This window comes from Rattus rattus, chromosome 6, assembly GCF_011064425.1.
Source record: "Rattus rattus isolate New Zealand chromosome 6, Rrattus_CSIRO_v1, whole genome shotgun sequence".
Taxonomy (NCBI): Eukaryota; Metazoa; Chordata; class Mammalia; order Rodentia; family Muridae; genus Rattus; species Rattus rattus.
In genome coordinates, this window is record NC_046159.1 from 125,723,612 (window position 1) to 125,732,634 (window position 9,023).

Below are 9,023 nucleotides of genomic sequence, written 5' to 3' on the forward strand. Positions count from 1 at the left end.
GGTAGATATCGCTAGCATGCGGTGACCTCTGGAGCCAACAAGCCTTGCTTATGAACTCAGTGCAGTTCGTGCTATTATGCATACACTAGACAACCTTGGAGCTACTCTCCAGGGACAGCTTGACCAGTAGAAACTTAATCAGCAGGCAGACATAGAGGGAGTCATGGAGAGAAAGAGTGGAGTAAATAGATTGCACTGGTTCTCTCTCTGTCTCTCTGTCTCTCTGTCTCTCTGTCTCTCTGTCTCTCTCTCTCTGTCTCTCTCTCTCTCTCTCTCTCTCTCTCTCCTCTATCTCTATCTCTCTCTTTATCTCTCTCCCTGGTGTTTCTTGGATAAAAAAGAGTGAGAGACATTTTGCCAGGAATATGAATGGTGAGAAGTTTTTTACAACATGAATTTAGTGTAGGATGATTTGTATCATTCAGGCCTGTGGGAGTTGTCTTTTTTTTTTCTCAATCAAGTAACGTTGACAAACAGCATATTTCAGAGCATGCCTATGTATATAACCACATCATTAGGAACCAATTGGTAATGTTTCTTCATTCACGTGTTTAAAAAGTCTTCTCTGCCAGTCACTACTGGACACCAAGGATTCTAGGATAGATAAAAATCAGAATGATCTCTGCTTTCATGATATGCTTTGTGACTCGAGAAGTCTGGTAGTTTGAGTGAAAATGGCCTCCGGAGGTTCCTGTTTGAATACTTGATCTGCAGTTAGTAGATCTGTTTGGGAAGGCTCAGGGAATGTGGCCCAGTTGGAGGAACTGTGTTCTGGGTCTGGCTTTGAGGTTCAAAAGCCTTCCACGACCCTCAGTGAGTCCACTCTGCCTCCTGATTCAGGATGTAAGCTTTCAGCTGTTCCCACCACTATGCCTTTGCTCTACCACCATGGACCCCATGTCTATGAAACCATAAGCCTTAATAAATGCTTTTCTTTATACACTGTCTTTGGTAGTAGTGATTGTAGAAAGTTACGAAGACACATGATTTGTAAAATAATGGAAATAAAGAGATCAAAAATAACAACTCTCTAAGTCGTTGGCATAAAAGTATAGTAAGTTTACCCAAACATCCCATGAAACCACCCTAACAATTACCCTAGCTCTACAACTACAGGGGGAGCGCTCACTTCCTCTGAGTAAAGATGAATCAGAGTGCCAGCCAGTGCACTGTCAGTGTATATCCTGCCAAGCCTGTCTGTGGGAAATCTTCAGAGCCCATATAATCTCATACCCTAACTGGACAAGGAATGTGAAGTCTGCCTGACTTCGGAAGTGGATTTCACTATCATTGGGTTAAGAACCTATTGTCATCAACAATAGCTGCAAAAAACAAAATATCTAGATACATGCTTAACCAGCAAAGGAAAAGACTGATAAAATGAACATTACAAAACACACTGGTGGAAGAAACTAGAGGCAGCTAAAAATAGATTGGAAGAATAAAGTTGTTAAACTTTTATTACTGTCCAAAAGAATCTTAAAATATTAATGACATTCTTCCCAGGATTGGAATCCTGAAGTGCATAAGCAATGAAAAATTCCAAACGTCCAGTGCAAATGTGTGTGTGTGAGAGAGAGAGAGAGAGAGAGAGAGAGAGAGAGAGAGAGAGAGAGAGAGAGAGAGAGAGAAAGCGAGAGCTCCTCATCATCTAATTTCCAGACACAGTAAGATAAACGGTCACATGAGTGGCTGGAACAAAGCAAAGAAAAGGAAAAAGTCCCTGCATCTCCAAGCAACTAAACTCTTGACAAAGATGCCAAAGGGTTCATGGGAGCCAGGGCAGCCTCTTTTAAAAATGGTGCAAGGAAGACTGAATAGCCACACACGGAAGAGACCCCTGTCTGCTGCCCTGCCAAAACCCAGCCAAAACCGGCTTCAAAGACCTTCACGTTCAACGTCAAGATCTGGACCGACTAGAGGATATCATGGAGGCAAGACTTCAAGATATTAGCAGAAACAACGACAAACAGGATATCAAATTTAAAGCACAAAACAAAATGCAAATGAATTCAAAATAACAAACCCTGGTACACAAAAAAGGACAAAATCAGAGCAGTGAAAAGCCACTCAGCGTTTTTGCACCATTGTTGCTGTATCTGTGATTCCTTCCCGGAGAGTAGATCTGGTGTCTCTGAGCATCATCCGGGAATGGGGCCAGCCCGGTGACTCCCCTAGACCCTCCTGGGCTCCCATTACTGCCAGGCTGGGACTACCGAGGCACCCTGCCCAGTAGGCTGAGAAACGACTGTAGCCGCACAGCGAGGGACAGCTATTCTGAGACTACCCCTGGTCGTAGCGTCCGAGGTGTGACTTGACACTGCCGTAAGTTTAAAGTTAGAAAAATTAATCAAAACACATGTCTTGGTGAAATTAAAAGTTTTCAAAAACCTACAGAAGTCAAATCATATAATGAATCCCCAAGAAACTATCGAACAGCTTAGAATAATACAAACATATGGCCAATCTTGTGTCACAAAATTCTTGCATACATATCTTCTAGTTTGTTTTCACCCTTCCGCTTTTTGTTTAATGCATCTTATAAGTTCATAAGTAATTATTTCATAATATTTCTTGAAGATGTTTTATTTTAAAACATGAGCATAAAATCAACACAACATCTTTAAAAAATGATCAGTAATTTTTGGTGAGATGATCTGGTTTATATTTGAAGATACTCCTATTTTTCAATTGCCATCTCTATTTTCAATATTTAAAATATCGTTTGTATTTGAAGGATATAAATAACTTAATCGTATTTGCTCATTTTTTTTTCTTTGATTAGTTACGCATTCCTCTTTTTATACTTTCAATTGAATACAAAATGCTCCCTGGTGATTAGAGTCTTCACATTTCAGGGAGTAGTTACTGCAAGTGAATACTCACCACTAGGTGGCAGTGCACTATCAATTTTGTCGTAGTTTATAACCTGAAGAAGAAAAGGAAAATTTCCTGTACTAGTTCACGAAGCTCAACTTATAGAGTTTTCTTTCTTTTTGAAAATGTCAATAAAATTGAACCAACTAAACTTATTATGACTTTTGGAAATAGAATTATTTTATTTCATCTGTCTTTATTTTACAGAGAGGCGTCCGTTTCTTAATCCAAAGAATATATTTGTTTTTGATTAAATTATTTGATTAAATTATATGTTATACAATATATTATATGGCTTATATGTGATAATAATTGACTATTATATATTCGGGACTAAAACTTCATTGTAGTATCATCCCCTTCTTCAGCAATATTGAAAACACTTGTCTAGCCAAGGTGAAACTGTAAGTACATGATGTAAGACAATGTACAAAATGCCATGTGCATAGTGCTCTTATGTCCTGTATGAGAAATGAATGAACGGAAGATGCCTAGAGTTAGACAATTTCCTGGAAGGTCTCCTAGGACAATGATGCTGATGTTGGCGTGAATAAACAGTGACAGCAACCTCATGGCATCCAGCACTCTTAAGAATGTATTCTCTGAGATGGAACTGTAGTAAAGCGGTAAAGACTCTCTCCTTCGAGGTAGATAGCTCTGCATGTAGAGAAAACTTTTATTCCATATGAAATATATGAGATGTACAAGCTATGTCCAGTTCACACCAAAGTTGGGAAGGTAACGTGGCAAATGAAAACTTAAGTGCACTGAGTTTTGTATCTCTGGACTTTAAATTAGTAATGCGTTTCCTCATTTGTACCACTTAAACAATACAATGAATTAACTGACAATTCTTTGTAGTAGTAATTTGTGTCTCAGGACAGAGTAACTGATTGAACTCATCTATAACTTAATGGGGGTCTTAAAATAGATCTTTTTCTTTATTATAATAAACACATAAGAATGAGTTTATTTGTGGGGTATAACTGCTGCCCTCTTGTGTTTGATGATTGAGCTCTAACTTTGCACAGTTCTGATGTTGGAGACACCAGATGTGGCAGAACAGAAACAGAGCTTAGCACATGTGAAGAGAAGAGGGCAGAGCAGAGCTAGGCCCGTAGATTCAGGCTGGAACACAGTAAGAATCACCTTCAGAACAGTAAGAGAACTGAAAGTGGGAAAGGAGACAGAAATTTCTAGAAACTTGTTGGGAGGGCAAGCACTAGATATTGAAAGTCACACTTGTGTCAGTTTATCCCAGAGAGTGTGGAGAAAGGTAATCTCTTTGTGGCCATCATCACAAAGCAGACAAGAAGACACCACAGAGGGGCGTTGAGAAGCCACGGCTTTCTGTTCCTTCTCACTGCTCTCAGATGGGCATCTGGGCTACTCTGCTCGACACATAGTAAGAGGATTCCTCTTCTTCCTGGCCCTCATCACACTACATGCTTGAGAGCAAGGGCAAGTGAGCAGAACACACTTAGACACTCTCAGGGTAAAAGAACCTTGTCTTTATGTCAACTGTTCTCAGGAGTCATTTGGAAAAGTTGTCTGACCATGGGTAGTGACTTTGGGGACTTGGCAGCACTTGTGTTTCCCTTCTCGAGGGAAAAAGCAGAGAGTCCAGTTGGAGCTAAGAGTGGAAGTATTTCTGTCACAAGAACAGGAGAAGAGATTCCAGTTCTAACTTAACTGTCTCAGTGTCCAGATGGAGCAAGGTAAGCGTGAGTTCATTTTAGAGAGTCAAGCTTGCTAAACAGCACTAAAGTGACCTTCATTTTTCCAAACACACAATCACTGATTGATGTAAAGAGGAAGCTTCATATCGGCCTCAGAAATGCTGATCGATTCTGAAGTGCAACAGTCCTCCTGCTGAGTACGTTCAAGCCAGATGTGTTACGCTGTGGTGCTTTGACCAAGGTTCTTCAAAGAAAGGCTTATCTGTTCATTTACTAGTCAGATCAAGCAACCACAGTGCCCAACAGTGTGCTATAGCCAAGGACAGCATGGGTGTCACCATGCATTGTCTTGTCACCTGCCTCATGCTGTCCTTTTGGTGTCCTCTGGTGTTTTATTCCTCTCATCCCCTATCCTTCAGTCTGTCATATTTCCTAACTCACCAAGGGGCTCACCCAGCGAATGTAACTGACTAACAACTGATGAAGTGCAAATCGGACCAACATGGCCTCAGAAATGAGGCTCTTAACCACTGTGTGTGTAAACTGCAGTTCTCAAAGTGTCCTTAAGTCACCAACAGGAATATTATATGGAGACTTGTAAGCATTGCTCCCCAACCACTGAATTGGAATCGTTTCATGCTGCATTCCAATAAAAATCCAGTGAATCGTTTTAAACTGGGGTACATGCCGTCTCTGTTCTTAAAGTATGAAAATAAACTTTCAATTTTATTTTTACATTCCTAAATTAATAGAGAAATTTGTTTGAGAAATAAAGAATATAATGACAATATAACATTTGTGCCTTAACTGCCCTTCGCTCTACATGAGGAGTGGTTTAAAGTACTTTTATACTGGCTGAGACATCAAAACACACTGTTGAATCAAGGTTGAGTCTTTTACTGTCGTATTTTAGAGATGAAGAAGTTAAGACAGAGAGGAAAATAATTTTCCAAGTTGATATATCAAGCAACTAGTAAAGTGCAAACCTTTCCAACTAGGCCTCAGAAATTAGGTCTTCAACCACTATTCCTGTCAACCACTGGTTTGCAAAGGGTCTCCAAGCCACAGGCAGGACTATTATATGAAGACTTGGTAGCAATGCTAATCTCAGCTGCTTCCCAGCCACTGAATTGGAAGCGTTCATGTCAGGACTAACAATGTGACTTCACACAAACGTCCCAAGTGAGTTCAGTACCAGTTCAAACATGAAAAACATTTCTTCAGAGATCAGTGGTAACACTGTTAGGATATTTTCAAATTTTAACTGGTGGTAAACCATTGTGTGTATATATAGATACTTATCAAAGGTTTTCTTCAACCCAGCAACTTTCAATCACTTTTAATTATAATTTGTTACAATTAAAGTAAGACATACTGTTTTGGCTTAGGAGTCAAAGAGGAATTTTCAGATTTGCGTTGGTATACAGTAATTATTTCAAAAAATTATCTTTCTTCCTCAAACCAAATCCCGACATTTTCACTTATGATCCACCTCATGCTACTATACCCAGACCAGAGTCTCAGTGAGGGATAAAATCAGATCTCTTAGGGAGTGCTTTCTTCTGAAACTTTTCACTCAGCAACCTCTACCATGCTCGCTCTCTCTCTCTGGAAATAAATTTGATATTCCAGGAGGTTGAAATTTTTGTCTTCATCTTGCTAAAGACAAAACAAAAACAAAAACAAAAATCCTTGTTTGTTCTCATGTGTTTATATAGGCCAGCTCAAGTGGCACCTGACTCTCCACTGGGGTCAAAAGTGGACAAGGCTTTACCCTGTTACCCAGGAGAGCTATGCTGTCACCCTTAGTATATATATAGTAGTACCATGTAATTTGCATTTGTCTATTGAATGAATCCATTCAAAAAACAGCTAAATGTACCAAACAAGCAACATTGATATGCTCTGTTAAGTCTTGAACTCAATTCAGATGTTTTCCCTTATTTCTACCAGAAGATTCCCAATTTCCTGGAAAGGCATACAATAGAATCCAAATTTTGATTTACCCAATGAAGTCTTAAGCCTGCCTTAATTTAATTTCTAAATTAAAGCCTGTGCACCAGGGTAATTAATTGTTATTACTATCACAATATTTTGAGTACAGAGTTCATGGAAGACTGATATTCCTCCAAGGTAAAATGATTGACTTGCATGTCTTGGGTATGACCTGGGAGGAACTGACCATGTGAGAAGGCATGGCAGGGAAGCAGTCTCCTTCTCACCCTTCCTTCTGTAGACATATCATTCTCCTGAATAAGTCTTTGAACTTAGAGTTACTCAAGATGATTATGACGGAGTGGCCCGCAGGATATGCTGCCATGATTTCCTTCACCACAAAGAACTGATGACTTCTGTATGGAATTCTAAATGTCATATTTGCCATGAAGGCAGCGAAGTAAGAAACAAAGAAACAGAAGAATGATGTCACTGTTTTTAGTGCATTTATATGGGCTTCGGTTCTGGCATTTGACATCCTCTGAGATTCACTTCGCATCCGGTACATGTGCTTGTAAAGAGAAATGAATAACATAGAGGTGCACATCACAAACACAGTGAGGGGAAGCAGTAAGGTCAGGTTGATGAGGAGTAAGTTGTTATTTCTCATTAGCTTGACATTACTAATATTTAGTCTTGTGTTCCTCAGGATATACCCATCCTCAATTAAAGGGAAACCTACCTCTATACACACAGTTGCGGTCCCCAAAGAGGCCAGCAAGCTGCCCAGAAGCAGCCAAAATATGAGCTTTGAAATTCTGAATTTCAGCCAAAGAAACCAGGGCTGAGTGAAGCCTGAAATCTTGAGGCAGTAAAAGACAGAAAGACATGTGGCAAACCAGAGGCCAATCGAGCTGAAGAACATCCAAACGAACATTATCTTGGAACTATAAATATTTTCCTCATAAGAGTATGGAAAGAACACAGAGAAGAAGCTTTGTGTCATCAGCATGATCTGCAGCCCGAGTCTGGACAGCCCTGTGCACATCAAGAGGGTCGGCAGGATCGGGAATGCTCGGCTCTTGAACAAGTCATAACAGTTCACAATGATAAGGAATCCATTCACTGTAGTCCCTACGAAGAACTCTGCTGTCATGATGACCATGTGATAAATAGCTGGGAAAAAGAAAGTCATGATGAATCTCAGTGTTTTTCCGAACGACCTTAGATTCCTCCTCTTGATCGTTCTCCATGCAGGACCTTAGGGTCCTAAGGAATCTGGCTGGCTGCTGGCACCTGCATTGTAGTAGCGTCTTATGCATGCTTTTCTGTAAGAAAGAAAGATGTCTTTTCAGTGCAGTGATCATCATTGGAAACTGAGAATGCAAATCCAAACATTTGAATGATGGCTGCTCTTTTCAATTATATTCGGGGGTGGTATGTGCTATGTCTGATCTACTCTGTTTTCTGATTTGGTCTGATTGTGACTATGTTTCATTTTGGCTACTGCTATTATGGTTTTTTTTTCCTTTCATTTTTTTCCTAGTGCCAAAGACAACAGCCCTAGGGTACATGCTTAATTTTCTTTATTGTAACAATGTCCAATCTCAGATGTCACTTGTTCTAGCATATGTGGCTCTCTATCCAACACACTTTCAAGTTATAATACTTCTGGAAAACTTTAATAGAATTTCTTCTCTTGATTCAAAGGTAGGGCAGAGGAGGGAGTCTGGGAAGGATAAACAACATTGAAGATGTTTGAAGAAAGCTAACGTGTGTGTGTGTGTGTGTGTGTGTGTGTGTGTGTGTGTGTGTGTGTGTGTGTGTATGCATGTGTGTGTAGAGGAGTTTAAATGGAGTTAACCCTACACAGGGATAGCGTTCCTCCTAGAATCCATAGGTTGTCAATTTCTACTTCCAAGTGTGGGATACTTCCCTTGAGTTGCTTGACAGGGAGGTCACAGAAACTCATCAAATGATATAGGTTAGTGCTGCTCCATTCGTTTCTCACCAGAACTTGATTGTCAGGTCCTATCCCTGAAAATACCATGCACTTTGTCACTGAATTTAGAGAGATCAGGCAAGGGCTGACCTGGGAGTTTTCTCTATGTTGCCTAGCTTTTATAGCACCAGAGGCTGCAGTGTAGGCTGCTGGGACAGGAAAGCCATTATCAGTCTACTGGAGCCATGAATCTGGGAACTATAATAGAGACTGCTCTGGCAAGATGTGCCCATGGCTACCATAGGAGTATTCAATCACTTTCTGGTGGGATTTAAGGCACACTCCAACGGAGGGAACTTCTATCTGATATTATAAACCTGACCACGAACCCGTGACTAGGAAGGTAATAGGCTCTAGGGATGAATCAACTACCATTATTTTGCTAAATAGCCATAGTATCCATCTGACTTTTAATTATTTACTTTCCTTTCATACTCATAGACTTGTGTAGCTCTCAGTCCTTATCAGAGAAGCTTTGTGCTAACATGGGTCTGTGCAGTGCTCATCCACAGAGGGGACATTCCCAGTTG

At 40.2% G+C, this 9,023-nt stretch overlaps 1 protein-coding gene across 1 annotated transcript; it reads right to left on the minus strand.

Annotated features, from left to right (window-relative positions):
* Nucleotides 1-6,774: 6,774 nt before the first annotated feature.
* LOC116903056 (taste receptor type 2 member 3-like) lies at nt 6,775-7,686 on the minus strand. The gene has a single exon (XM_032905355.1). It carries the CDS (start codon nt 7,684-7,686, stop codon nt 6,775-6,777), a length of 912 nt encoding a protein of 303 aa, XP_032761246.1.
* Nucleotides 7,687-9,023: the final 1,337 nt, after the last annotated feature.

Coding starts and splice junctions, on each gene's coding strand:
- LOC116903056 (XM_032905355.1), bottom strand. CDS start 7,686: ATGACTTTCTTTTTCCCAGCTATTTATCACATGGTCATCATGACAGCA.